This window comes from Marmota monax, unplaced genomic scaffold (assembly GCF_021218885.2).
Source record: "Marmota monax isolate L192 unplaced genomic scaffold, Marmota_monax_Labrador192_F-V1.1 WCK01_AAM20220418_F8-fsc00020, whole genome shotgun sequence".
Lineage (NCBI taxonomy): Eukaryota > Metazoa > Chordata > Mammalia > Rodentia > Sciuridae > Marmota > Marmota monax.
The window spans coordinates 6,873,705-6,888,766 of record NW_026692912.1 but is presented as its reverse complement, the minus strand read 5'-3'; the positions used below and the strand labels follow the sequence as shown (position 1 = coordinate 6,888,766).

Below are 15,062 nucleotides of genomic sequence, written 5' to 3'. Positions count from 1 at the left end.
CATGTCTATTCATTCTTGTTCATGTTTTAATTTCTGGCCTATTAGATTTAAATCATGAACTCAAACCCCTTTGTTATATAAATAAATAACAATATTTACTGTTAAATAAATAATGAATGTTAGAACTAAAGAATATTAGGGCTGGGGTTGTGGCTCAGCAGTAGAGTGCTTGCCTTCCACACGCGAGGCCCTTGATCCGATCCTCAGAACCACATAAAAATAAACAAATAAAATAGAGGTACTGTGTCCAACTACAACTAAAAAATAAATATTAAAAAAAAAAGAACATTAGAACTACAGGTGTAGAGTTCTAATATCATTCTACTCTCCTCTCAATTCATTACAGTTAGGCTCATATATTGCAAAAATATATTATCTGATTCTTTTAAATTTTGAGAAAAAGATCTAATACTTCTTTTAGAAATGTCTGTTGCTGTAAAAAAAAAAATATATTTCAAGCTATCACATCCACTAAAATGATTACCAATTGTGAAGTTGGTTCAGATAAAGCTGGTTCTAATGGCTGGATGTATTTTCATCATATGCCTTATCAACATCATGTAACCTGAAACAGCAACTAAATACCTTGATACTGAGAGGAGAGCATTTTAAAAAAACTTTTAAAACCAACTTCAAAAAAATTCAGGTTAAGGTCAGATATCAATCTTAAATCTAGTCACACAGAATCAATAGCACATTCTCAAAACTGTCCTCTCAGCCCTGAGGTATATTAACTGGATGAATGGCCTCAATTCAGATGAACTTCCTGCATATTATCACCTGGATGAAATGTATTTCATTATTTCTAGCTTTCTGAGAATGAAAAGGACTGAAGCAATAGTCTTGGAAGTGCTGACGGCGCAGAATTCTCTGATGCACATAGATGAGGGACTCACTATCGACTCATGTGCCATACCTGGTATGCACTGCGCTGTGGCCTCAGTGGTTATAGTTGGAGCAACTGGAGGCTGCTGCTGACTGGAGCTCACTTCTGGCTCTGGGTTAACTGAGGGAGAGAGGGCTACCTCACAGGATGAGACCTGGCTGGGCAGATGAGACAGGAATTCTTCAGAAGCAACTTGATCATCCTGTCCAGGCAGCTGCAGGGCAGACAAAGGGATACTGATCTGTTTGTTAGGATGGGATGTACTCACAGGCATCTGCATGGCCACCTGCTGGCTGGTGCCATGGGTACCAGTGGGTCCTCTGTTTGGTGAAGCCAGAGATACCCTAGCAGTCTTTGGGACAACTGGTCTGGAGATCACAGAAGGAGATGCAGACATACCATGTGGGTCTAGCTCCGTGTTAATGGCAGATGTTACATGGGAAATCAACTTAGCAGACCCCACACAGGAGGGACCAGCATGAGTCTGAGACTTGGGTTTTGCCATCTGAGTCAAGGACAGGGCTGGTCCATCTACCCCTCCAGTCAGCTCTGCATTTGCCACAATGTAATAATCTTCTGGAATTTCTTGTTTGATTTTCTTGATGATGACGTCATTGCTGCATTCATCAACCATCTGTGTCTGGGAACTTGAATGGAGGGAAGACGGAACTATTCCTGGCCTTTTGCGAGCAATGCTTTGAGGTCTTTGGGGTTGGGGTTCAAAGTCACTATCCTCATCTGTAACAGAAGACTCACAAACCATGTCAAACAGGGTGTTTTCATCCTCATACTCTTCAACAGCTTCATCCAGTTCAGAGGGCTCACTGCAATAAGAGAAGTCACAAGAGTCTCTGGTCCGGTTACAGTCTAGCTTTGCTTTCACTGGTCTCCCAGGGTACCTTTCAACAGGGCTAGTTTGTGTCTCAGAAGGCACCCCAATTATACTGGGACTATCAGAGTTAAAACTTCTGTTGTCCTGGAAACAGACCCTTTCTTGGGACCCAGCTCTACAAGTAGCTGTTAGTGGCCAATGATAAGCATGGCCAGCACTACAGCCCCACATTGCGGTCAGGTTCCCATGGGAACCTTCAGAAAGCAAGTGTTTTAGGTTTGGAATGAGGCTGCAAATGGTCCCATGGCTATGGGCCCAGCTGACCAATTTGGACAGATTCTCAGATGAGGTATGAAGACAATCCTCCATGTTACAGGATCAGCAGTGTCTTTCCTAAAAGGAAATAATCAAAATAAGAAACCATTATTATCCGACATTCCCATATCTCAATTAATTTCTTCCAACTATGATCATCCGTCATAAAAAAAAGAAATGCACTTCAGAGTTGGGCACGGTGCCATATGCCTATAACTCCAGCAACTCAGGAGTCTGGGACAGGAGGATTGCAAGTCCAAGATCAGCCTTAGCTACTTAGTGAGACCCTGTCTCAAAATAAAAAATAAAAAGGGCTAGAAATGTAGCTCAGTGGTAAAGTTCCTAGGTTAAATCCCCAGTACAAAACCAACATAACAAACAAAGCACTTTGAAACTGTACCTAGTTAGTATCACTGCTTTGGGGCAGCAACTGGAAAGAAATATGGAAAAAAGTAAAAACAATGACTTATGGAGACAAATTTTGCCAGTTTCCTTTAGAGCTATAATAATGGCTACACAAAAGAAAAAAGCAAAAGAGGGAAACAAAGAAGAACTAATTAAGCAATTAAAAAAAGAGAGAAGCTTCTTTATGGTACATTTCCTTTCCAAAGTGACAGAGAGGTTTAGTTAGCCCCTTAATACTGAAATGTGTATTACGTGTATTAACCAAGAAGATACCCTTCCACTGCTACCCTCTAGAAACTTCATTACTAAAAGCAGAGCCAAAAAGGTAGTTTGAATCCATTCTAGGATAGATGTCAGAGAGAGGGCATCTATGCTCTGCTGGGTACCAGAAAACAAGGGAACTGACATTCAAGTAGAGAATAAGGAATTAAACTTAATCAGCAAGAGAAGACTCTCTGACAGGGCAGGCTGTAGACCATCAGCAAGGATAGCCAGATCAGGGTCAGCCACTGGTAGAAGCAGGATTCTACCAGTCTTGGCTATCTGAAATTTCTGAAATATTCCAATTCATTACACAGAGGTAAAAGGCATGTCTGAAGTGTTCCACCATCCAAGGGTCCCATGGGCCCAAGGATAAGCAATTACCAAATAGAAATAAGGCATTTCTTATTTGGCAGGACTTGGGATCACTTATATGGGTCCTCGGCTGGGTGAGAACAGTGAGGATAACATGATGGGCAGGAAAGTGAAAGGGGTATATGGAGTCTACAAACACTCTGAAAGGTTAACAGGGCTCTGTCAAGAAGGAGATCCTGGAAAGCTGGGCAGGGAGGCACAAGGATCTTTATGAAATTATCAATCTATCTGTGGTGCTGGGGATTGAACTCAGGGCACTCAACCACTGAGCCACATCCCGGCCCTATTTTGATTTTTTTTTTAAGAGACAGGGTCTCACTGAATTGCCCAGCACCTTGCTTTTGCTGAGGCTGGCTTTGAACTTGCCATCCTCCTGCCTCAGTCTCCCAAGCTGCTGTGATTACAGGAGTGAACCACCATACTCAGCTAAAATATTTAACAGTTTGGAAAAAAACTGCTTTACAGGAACAAAAAAAGGTTCAGGTATAAAAGTATTATATCAGTTTTCCAAAACCTGACAAAGCTAGTTTGGAGCCATGTAACAGTGAATGCCTGGTTGGCTTCTACCTGAATTCAGTTCCCACAATCTGTACAACAGTCCTTAAAAGTGTTACTCCTTACAAGGTTCTGAACTTTTCAAAGGGTTTGTTTTAATACTATTAGATCTCAATTGCTGATGGATGACAAAGTTTCTACAACAGAAACTGATGACAACAGAACAAAACAAATCAAAACAAAACTTTTCTAAAAGAAAGCTCAAATGGTTTCATGGTTAATTCTGTTAATTCAGGAGGAAACAATAAAAAATAATGCAAGTATTTTCAAAAGAGAGGAAGAGGGAGCACTCAACCTGTTTGAGAGCAACATAATCCTTATACCAAAATTGTGACAAAGCCTTTACAATAAAGAAAACATTCATAAAGAATATTGATGTAGGGGCTGGAGATATAGCTCAGTTGGTAGAGTGTTTGCCTCGCATGCACGATGCCATGGGTTCAATCCTCAGCACCACAAAAAAACCAAACTGAACCCAACAAGGTACATATAGGTAATACATTGTTTTTCTTTTATTTGTTCTTTTTAGTTTTACATGACAATAGAATGATTTGGACATGTCATACATAAATGGGGTATAGCTTCCTATTTTTTGTGTTTATACATGATATGGAGTTATACTGGTCATATATTAATATAAGAACATAGGAAAGTTATGTCCAGTTCATTCTACTGTCTTTCCCATTCCCATCCACCCTCCCTTTCTCTCACTCCCCCGTCTGATCCAGTGAATCTCCATCTCCCCCTCTCCCATTGTGAGTTAGCTCCACATATCAGAGAGAACATCTGGACTTTAGTTTTTTGGGATTGGCTTATTTCATTTAGCATGACAGTATCTAATTTCATCATTTACTGGCAAATACCATAATTTTATACTTCTTTATGGCTGAGATTCCATTGTGTACAGGATAGGTAATACATTGTGACCACATAAAACTTACCCCAAGAATACAAGGCTGAATGTTCAAAAATCACTGTAATTCAATGTGTTAACCATCCATGGGAGGAAAACTACAAGGTCATTTCAAAAGATAAAAGAAAACTCAATATTCATTTATGACAGAAACAGACACACCTGTAACCTGTAATCCCAGCTGCTGGGGAGGCTGATGCAGGAGGATCTTGAGTTCAAAGGCAGCCTCAGAAATAACAAGGTGCTAAGCAACTTAATGAGACTATGTCTCTAAATAAAACTCAAAATAGGGCTGGGGATGTGGCTCAGTGGTTGAATGACACTGAGTTCAACCCCCTTACTCCCCTCCCAAATTAAAGAAAGAAAAGAAAAACACAACAACAGCAACACTTAGCAAACTGTAACAATAGGGCAACATCCCAAATAGATAAATGGGCACCTATGAGAAATGCACAACTAATATTATACTTATATATAAGACTGAATTATTTCTAAGATTAGGAATAAGTAAAAAATGTTCTTCTGTAACACTTCTATTCGACATTGTATTAGTAGTCCTAGCCACTGAAATAACAACAGGAGAGAGGGGAGGGGAAAGGGATGGAGAGGAGAGGAAGAGAGGAGAGGGAGGAGAAGAAGAAAAATTAGAAGAAATAAAACTGTTCCTATTCGTGAAGATAAGGTAGTTTAGGTAGAAACCCAAGAGAATTCACAAAGCAACCGTTAGAACTTGTAGTTGGAGGAATGAGTGATACTGGCCAAATTATAACAACATTGTGTACTGTGTACATGCACAGATATTTGAACAACAAACTCCATCAGTATGTACAATTATGATGCACCAATTTAAAAATGTGGGGAAAAAAGAACTTGTAGTTGAATTTTGCAAAGTTGCATGAAATAATATTTTTTTAAAGAGAGAATTTTTTAATATTTATTTTTTAGTTTTCAGTGGACACAACATCTTTATTTTATTTTTATGTGGTGCTGAGGATTGAACCCAGAGCCCCACGCTTGCCAGGCGAGTGTGTTACCACTTGAGCCCCATCTCCAGCCCAGGAAATAATCAATATTGAAAAATCAATTCTCTATATGCAAATAGTAAAATACTGGAATATTAAAATCAAAAATTTACTTATAGTAGTACCACTTCCTAATGCCTAAATACCTAGAAATAATTCTACCAAAAGATGTCAGACTTCTTTTTTAAATATCTTTATTCTGTTTATCTTTTTTTTTTTTTTTAATGTGGTGCTAAGGATCAAACTCGGTGCCTTACATGTGCGAGGCAAATGCTCTATCACTGAGCCACAACCCCAGCCCAAGATGTCAAAGACTTCTATACCAAAAATCACAATAATGAGTGAAATTAGACATGATCAAATAGATATACTCTATTAGTGAAGAGTCAACATTGTAAGGTTGGTATTATTCCCTTATTGATCTGTAGATTTCAATACAATTCCAATCATGAAGGTCTTGCAGGTCGTGCAAAATAATTTGGACTTTGTTACACAGTTAATAATGTATATGGTTTTAAGGAAGAAGGAAACTGGAATCATTCTGATTATAGATGGAAGAGAGATGGACTAGAGGAGAAAACTCTAGTTTGGAAATTTGATACAGCAATTCAGGTAAGGTATAACAGCAACCTGCCTTGAATAGCAGCAGATGCATGGAAAGAGCACAGATCTGAAAAGAAGATAATGGAAGACTGGATATGGGAGATGGGAAGAAGGAAGAAGTTGTGATGCAATTCACCATCTCTCTGGCAAATTGACCCAGGCTATGTCCTTACTTGCAATATGCATTCATGACATACAAACTAGATATGCCTTTGCCAGGAAAACAATTGATTTTTGAAATAATTTTTAGTGAGGTTTCTACTGTCATGGAAAAAAGTTGCCTGAGTTAATTTGATACTGATATTATATTTAAAATGCTTTAAAAAATATTAATGCTTCTAAAATATTCATTCATAAATACCTCAAAATTCTCAACTCTCCCTTAATTTATATAGCATATACTGAGTTTTTACTATATACTGTCAGAAAAGGATTAACATTAATTATAATGGCATTCCATTCATTCAAATTGATCTAATAGCAATATTATTCAATCACTTGTAAAGTGGTATCCCCATCAATGGGCATGATTTGACGTGATGATTCATGCTATACAGTTCACTCAAAGAAAAACAGTAAATAGAAAACCTGAAATTTCTGTCTCAAAGTGAATGACAAAATAAATAAATATATAGATTTTTTAGATGTAGATGGACACAATATTTTATTTATTTTTATGTGGTGCTGAGGATCGAACCCAGTGCCTCACACATGCTAGGCAAGCACTCTACCACTGAGCCACAACCCCAGTTCACGATAAAATATTTTAAATTGCCTTTAAATTTATATAGCTTTAAACCAGGCATGATAGCACACACCTATAATTCCAGCAACTGAGGAGACTGAGACAGGAGGATCAACGCCAAGCCTTAGCAACTTGGTAAGGCCCTGTCTCAATATAAAAATTAAGGCATGCCTAGGGATAGAGCTCAGTGGTTAAGGCACCCCTAAGTTCAAACTCCAACCCACCTCACCCAAAATTTAGCTTTGTTCTTTTGATGGCATTTCCCAAGATGTAACAGGATCTATAATAAAGAATCTGTATGGAGCTGGGATTGTAGCTCAGCGGTAGAGCAGTCCCCTAGCACATGCGAGGCTCTGGGTTCAACCCTCAGCACCACATAAACATAAATAAATAAAAAATAAAATAAAATAAAAGCATTGTATCCAACTAGAAAAAAGAATATATTTTTAAAAATGATGTATCCTATTTGCAAAGGCACGATAAAGTTGCATCTTATAGATTATAGGCAATAAACAATAAACCCAACTTAACACACACACACACACACACACACACACAAAGAATCTGTTGTTGGGTGAATGCCTGTAATCTCAGATACGATGATCACCTGCCTTGTGGTGGTGCAATGCCTCAGCCTCATTTGTTCCTCAACTCTCCAACCTGCCAGTTTCTCATAGGGTCTTAGGAGTGTACCTGGTGACTAAAACTACAAATGAACTCACATACTAAAATGAGACACTCCTTCAAAATGTTGCCTGCAACCAAGCTCTAAAGTAGATGATCTCTGCAGAAGAGATACTACCAGCAATCACTGTATGTATGTCCAAACCAGGCCTGCTGCCCTGATTTGGGGACAGTGTATTCTTTCTGGGAAAACTCATCCATTAATTTTTCTGGAAGTGGTGAAAGGAGATATTTTCCTTGGCTAGTGTTGGGCGCTCAGCATGGGATTCCTTCCTTTCTTTTTTTCCCTCTGTCTTTGGTACCAAGGATTGAACTCAGGGGCACTTTACCACTAAGCAACATTCTCGGTTCTGTTTATTTTTAGACTAAATTGCTATGGCTGGGCTGGAATTTGAGACCCCTTGCCTCAGCCTCCAGAGTCACTGGGATTACAGGCATACCAATTAGCTTTCAGAGTAATCTGAAAAATCTTCCTCCCTTCTTCCTGTTGAGTGTGTGGAGATATTCTTTTATTTTTTGTAAAAAGGTGGGGATAAGGGGAGGGTCCTCTTTAGTCCTCCTTTCTTGGTTTCCCAGAGATTTTCTTTTTCCTTAGTTGGCATTTCACTTGGTTTTAAGAAATGAGTAAAACTAGCTGGGGGTGTTTGGGCACACCTATAATCCCTCCACCTTGAGGCAGGATGATCACAAGTTCAAAGCCAGACTCTGGGTTGACTTGTAGCTCAGTGGTAGAGTACTTGCATAGCTCTGGTTAGGTCCTGGGTTCCATCCTCAGTACCACATAAAACAAAAGTTTCAATTCTTAAAACAAACAAACAAACAAATAAAAGTCAGCCTCAGCAAATCAATGTAGCCCTATGCAATTCAGTGAGACCCTATCTCTAAATAAAATATTTTAAAAAGCTGGGGATGTGGCTCAGTGGTTAAGCGCCCCCAGGTTCAATTGCAGGTACCTAAAAGAAAAAAGAATAAAACCTTTGGCTCAGTTCACTGAGAGCCAATGCACAACTAGAGAGCCATTTGCAACAGTAGTTCTCAAATCAAGCTGTGCCCTGAAATCACCTATGGTTCTGATTAGAAAGTAGAGGATCTGCTTCTAGCTCAACCTTGGAGGTTGACCAAGAGGCTGGGTGTGGGAATCTGTGTTTATATCTAGTGTTTGCAGCCAGTTTCAATCTGCACTTGAGAATCATGAATCTACATGACTTTTAATGTTGTATATAGTATAATTAACCAAACCTTTACTTTTGGACACTTTGCTTAGCTTGATTCCAATTATTCATTAATATAATGGCTATAATGAACATGTTTTTATATTAACCTTTTTATCTACCTCTATATCATCCTGATAAACACCTAGACATAGAATCAAAAGTAGAACTTTAATTTTTTTAGTCAAACTGTCTGTAAGTAGGCTCTATCAGACTGCTCCTATTTACAGTATACTAGAGTGTCTATTTCCTTATCTTCTGCCTACATAGGATAGTATTACTTTTTAAAAAATATTTTGCTAATTTTAGAGGAGAAATGATATCTTAGTGCTTATTAATGGCATTTTATAACTACAAAATTACATTCAATACACATTTCTTAATAATCTACCAGGTCATTATGAACAATCTGTGCAAAACCCAACGTGGTTCTTACTCTCATTTTTATAGAAAAGTAATATTAATCCAATAATCAAACAAGTAAACCTAATAAATGGTACTTAATATCAAAACTGTGATAAGTGGTAGTATTAGATCTTCTAAAACAGTAATCTATTTAGAAATGTTGGTGAGGACTCCCCTAAGAATTGAAGTTAACAATAAAGATAATGAGAAGAGCATGCACTGACAGCACTGACAATGTTCTGGCTCTAATCTAAGCACATTAGGTACAATAATACACCTACTTTTATGGGGAAGTGTAGTTACCTCCATTTTATAGGTAAGAAAACATGGTTTTCCACTGTCATGTAACTAGCAAATAAAGGAGTCAGGATTCAAACCAAAGTGATCTGCCCCAGTGTCAGTCTACTAACTTCCATATGCACCATCTTCAGGTGATGCTCCTGAACCCTGTGCCACACCAGGCCCAGTGCTGCACTGCTTCAAAGGAATGGTACACGAGCCCCAAGCCAACCTGGAGCTCCTAAGAATTGTCAAAGAATATTAGGATAGATATCTCTCTCACTTCCAAAGCTGCAGCCAAGGCACAATCCTAGCATACCTAACTTAAGTGCTGGGGTGTGAGGGGAGCAGGAGTATTTTCCTTGTTTTGAAATTGGTAAAACCAAATCCACCTACATTAATAATTTCCTGCTAACTATCCTTATGTTATGACACATCTGAACATTATATTCTTTCCTGAGTATGTGGGAGAAAAATCCACAGATTTCTGATATTTTTAAAACTCTCAAGTGAAGAGTGACTGACTCTTATATAAACCTACTTGACACAAGTGTGGTTTCCATAGACTGGGCAGTTTATTTTCTATCTATGTTAAACACATTTAGTCTGGGAACACTGAGGATGGATAACTTTCAATATGATATAAGCTGACTCACCATTAAAAACAAGAGCACTGCAAAGGCTTAAAACTGAAGATTCTTTTTTAAGTTGTCAATTATTAATATTTATTTGAATTGCTGAGAATTGAACCCAGTGCTCACACGTGTTAGGCAAGCGCTCCAACACTGAGCTACAGCCCCAGCCCCCCAAAACTGAAGATTCTTAATCCTCTATTAGGCTACCAAAACTCTTGAGAGTATAAAGCATGACTTAAAGAAACACATTCTGAGCTGGGTGTAGTAGTACACACTAGTAATCCCAATGACTTAGGAGGCTGAGGCAGGAGGATCAAAAGTTCAAAGCCAGCCTCAGCAACTTAGCAAGACCCTATCTCAAAATAAAAAATAAACAGGGCTGGGGATGTAACTCAGTGGTAAAGTATCCTTGGATTAAATTCCCAGGAGGGAGGCGGGGAGAAGAAGAAGAAGAGAAGAGGGACATTCCAGAGATTTCTGAAAGAGACATTTTATTCTTTTGGGGCCCTGAATGAGTAAGTTAACCAAGTTCTATAACAGTTACTAAGCAAATACTTAGTACTTCCACAAATGAAGTACAGGAGTCCTTGCTACCCAGACACTTGTTAATGATAAACCCAATAATCACAGGATTGTGAAGAGAAGAAAAAGCCATCATACACAAAAATATTCACCAATGAGTTGACCAGTCTCCATTCAAACGCACCCTCTAAATACTAGTGTCTACTTTCTGGGAACCAGTTTATGCCACTCTCTGATTTCTGAGTTTTGAAAACATCAGACTACATAAAAGTAGGATGGATGTAAACTAAACCTACAAAGTTTGCCAAAGGTGCAGAATTTGAACAAGTTGTTGAAAAATGCTAGAATATTGTGTAATCATATGCAAATTCATTTTAACAAATGAATGTCTAGCAGGATTAGGAAAGATAGCAATTAGACCAAGTAGCAATTATGGAGCATTCCCAAGGATGATACAAATAGGTACTTCAAAATAGAATTCTCAGGACTGGGGTTGTGGCTCAATGGTAGAGTGCTCTCCTAGCACATGTGGGGCTCTGGGTTGGATCCTCAGCACCACATAAAAATAAAATAAAGGTATTGTGTCCAACTACAACTAAAACAAAATATTTTTTAAAAATAGAATTCTCTAAGAACTAAGAGAGGCCCTTAGGAAAATCAAAGAAACTAATGAATATTTGCAAAATTTTCTCTCTTTTCTTATCTGGCTGAATGAAATGTACCTAGTGAAGGACAGTGCATGATACATAATTCTTACATAATTTTGTCAGAAAAACCATATCCCTAAAATGAGCATTCAAAACACTCTAGTTCATCCTAAGGCTTATTAAATTTTGATTCTAAATATAAGACTTTTGAAAACTTCATAATTTTGAGTTTATTTTTAAATTAAAATCTATGCAGAATCAGTATTAAAAAGGAATAAAATTATGATATACTCTACAACATAAATTAAACTTAAACACATTATGCTAAGTAAAATGAGCCAGATACAAAAGGACGAATACAGTTATGATTCTACTTATATGATATCCCAATAATAGTCATGTTCAAAGAGACAGAAAGTAGAATAGTGGATACATGGGGGAAACAGGAATAGAGTTATTTTTTAATGGGCACACTAAATTTTTAGTTTGGGGATAATGAAAAAGTTCTGGAGATGAATAGCGGTGAGGGTTATTTAACAGTGTGATGTACTGGTGCTAATAAACTGCACACACAAAGAGTATTTAAATGGTAACTTTTACATTGTGTACATTTTACCATAATTTAATAAATTTACAGTAAAACAGTCATAAGATGAATTTCATTACCTTAAAACAAACAAACAAACAAAAAAACCAGTCCTGTGCAGTAAATGGTTATTCAGCAGGCCAGGGTTGCTCAAACCAGGCATATTCAAAGAAGCAACACAGGCCCTTGATAGGTTCCTGGGAGAAAACCTCCAAATTCATTGAATATACTGCCTGATCACTGTTTTTATAAACTGAAGCCTGCAGCCACAACATATCAGTTTGACCACTGACTGACTAACACTGGTCACACAGGTACTGCTGGTGACATGACTGACAAAACCCCAGACACCCCAGCTCAGGAGAGTTCCTCTGGCTGGCCTTCACATTTTATCATGCATTATTGCTAAGAGAATTAAGTGTATTCTTGTGTAAATCTCCTGGGTGAGCATACCTAGAACCTTACATCTGGCTTCTCCTAGACTTCACCCATCTCCCTTTTCTTCCATTACTGATTTCAATCAGTATATTTCACTGTAATAAGCAGTAGACATGATTTTAACAGCTTTCTGAGTTCTATGAGTCCTTCTTCATTGGGCACGGGTTAGACTTGGGGAAACCCCACACCAATCCCCAATCAAGTCTCCTCACTATCTACTATAAACTTTTTGAACTTATTGGATTCATTTTAAAAGCTCTTTCAGTGTCAGCTATCCACAGCTAAAAAAGACCTCCCTTATGTAGCTTTATCTATGATTCTTAAGAAATGGGTTGCCGAAAGTTTAAACTTGCTATTAGAATAGTACTTTAGGATGGGCATCTCTGCTGATAAACTCATACTGGTCACTAGTTACAATGCACTAGGATGCCTGAACTGCTTACTTTTGGAATATTCACATTAGTGTGAATTTGGGTTTTAGCTACAGTAATAGTACTATCTAGCAAAAGTTCTGTTAAGTTAGCTTTTTGTCACTATGACAAAACACCTGAGAAAATCAACTTAGAGCAGGGAAGATTTATTTTGGCTCATGGTTTTAGTCTATGGTTATTTGGCTCCATTGTTTCTGAGCCTGTAGTGAGAGAGACATGACAGAAGGGTGTAGTAGGGTAAAACTAGTCACCTCATGACAGTCAGAAAGCAAAGAGTAAGAGACAGGAAGGAAAAGGGGACACTATATAACTGTCAAGGACATACTCCAGTGAACTACTTCCTCCAATTAGGTTTTCTACAGTTTCTGCCCCCTCCCAACAAGGCCATCAAATCATGATTCCATCAATGGATTAATCCAATGATGAGTTTAGAGTCCTAAAATCCAATTACTTCCCCAAAATCCCACTTCTAAACATAGCTGCATTGAGGACCAAGCCTTCAATGCATGAGTCTTTGGGGGATGTTCCAGATCCAAATCACAATAAACTCTAAGTGGTCAGAGGTAAACATCCCAATTTATCAACATGGCTTTGAAGTCTTTGAATCTGAACTCTTCCAGGCTAACCTCCTAATCCTAATTCCTCCCCACTGAAACACTGAGTTCTAGCCACCTGAAACTCATTCTAGTTTACCAATTTATCATATCTCCAATTCCAGATCTTTGCCACTGCTGCCATTTTTTGCCAGACTAAACATCTTTCTACTCAATCTTTACAACTTGACTTGCAGAATGGTCTCTTACTCTTGGCACTACTGGCACTATGGGCAACATAATGTTTTGTTGTTGGGGGGGGGGATGTTTCACAGCATCCTTATTAGATGCCAGTAGTACCGCCCCCTCAGGTCATGACAACCAAAAATGTCTCCAGACAAATGTTTTCCTATATCACTTCCCCACTTGAGAACCAGTAATTCAGAATAATTTCTGCAACTCCTTCCCTATCCCTATCCAAGGATAGGTGACTCCCCGTTTGCACCCAGTAGCCCTATGTCACCCCACTTAGTGTTTGCTCCTTGGGCACGAGGCCTATAGTTTCACTCATCACTACACTCTCAGTTCCTAGCAGTTTCCAGCATAGAAGGTAGCCTCAATAAAAATCTGACTTAAGATGCATAGTGTAAGAAGTCCAAGAAGAAAACAATAATAAGGAAAGACAAAAAGATAAAATGTTCAGAGTATATAGAGATTAGCAAATATTTCATTTGTTTAAGAACAGAATAGGTCCAGGAAAGTAGCAGGATATGAGTTAAGAAAAATAGGTTGGTTGAAGTGGATCAGGACCCAGGCATTAGACCAGAGGCACTGTGCACTAAAAGAAAAAGTAGGCCCAACTCTCCATCATGTCAGCTTAGGAACTGAATTCTTCAACAATACTCCTAAAGCACAAAAAGTAAAATCAAAAATCAATAAATGGGATGGTATCAAACTAAAAAAGCTTCTTCTCAGCAAAGAAAACAATCAAGAATGTGAACAGAGAGCCTACAGAATGGGAGAAAATCTTTACCACATGCACCTCAGATAGAGCATTAATCTCCAGGATATATAAACAACACAAAAAACTTAACACTAAAAAACCAAATAACCCAATAAATAAATTAGCAAAGGAACTGAACAGACACTTCACAGAAGAAATATGAATGGTCAACAAATATATGAAAAAATGTTCAACATCTCTAGTAATTAGAGAAATGAAAATTAAAACTACACTGAGATTCTCACTCTAATCAGAATAGGAATTATCAAGAATACAAGTAACAATAAATGTTGGTGAGGATGTGGGGGAAAGGGTAGACTCATCATTGCTGGTGGGACTGCAAATTGGTGCAACCAATCTGGAAAGCAGTATGGAGATTCCTCAGAAAACTGGGAATGGAATAACCATTTGACCCAGCTATCTCACTCCTGGGTATATACCCAAAGGACTTAAAATCAGCATACTATAGTGACACAGCCACATCAATGTTTAAAGCAGCTCAATTTACAATAGTTAAGCTATGGAACCAACTAGGTGCCTTTCAACACATGAATGAATAAAGAAAATATGGTAGATCTACACAATGAAATATTACTCAGCCAAAAGGAAGAATGAAATTATGGTGTCTGCTGGTAAATGGATGAACCTAGAGACTGTCATGCTAAGTAAAATAAGTCAATCCCCAAACACCAAAGGCTGAATGTTCTGATGTGCGGATGCTAACTCAAAAGTTAGGGCGCGTGCTGGAAAGAACAGAAATTCAGTTCATTGGATTA

At 38.2% G+C, this 15,062-nt stretch overlaps 1 protein-coding gene across 3 annotated transcripts in view; it reads right to left on the bottom strand.

The window, feature by feature from the left end:
* Kiaa1958 (KIAA1958 ortholog) overlaps positions 1-15,062 on the bottom strand; it is a 142,748-nt gene that overhangs the window by 72,164 nt on the left and 55,522 nt on the right. For all 3 annotated transcript variants that reach the window (XM_046451222.2, XM_046451221.2, XM_046451220.2), the window contains exon 2: positions 917-2,111. In XM_046451222.2, coding sequence (XP_046307178.1) covers positions 917-2,087 — 1,171 coding nt within the window. In that variant the 5' untranslated portion in view covers positions 2,088-2,111. The remainder of the gene's footprint in view (positions 1-916; positions 2,112-15,062) is intronic.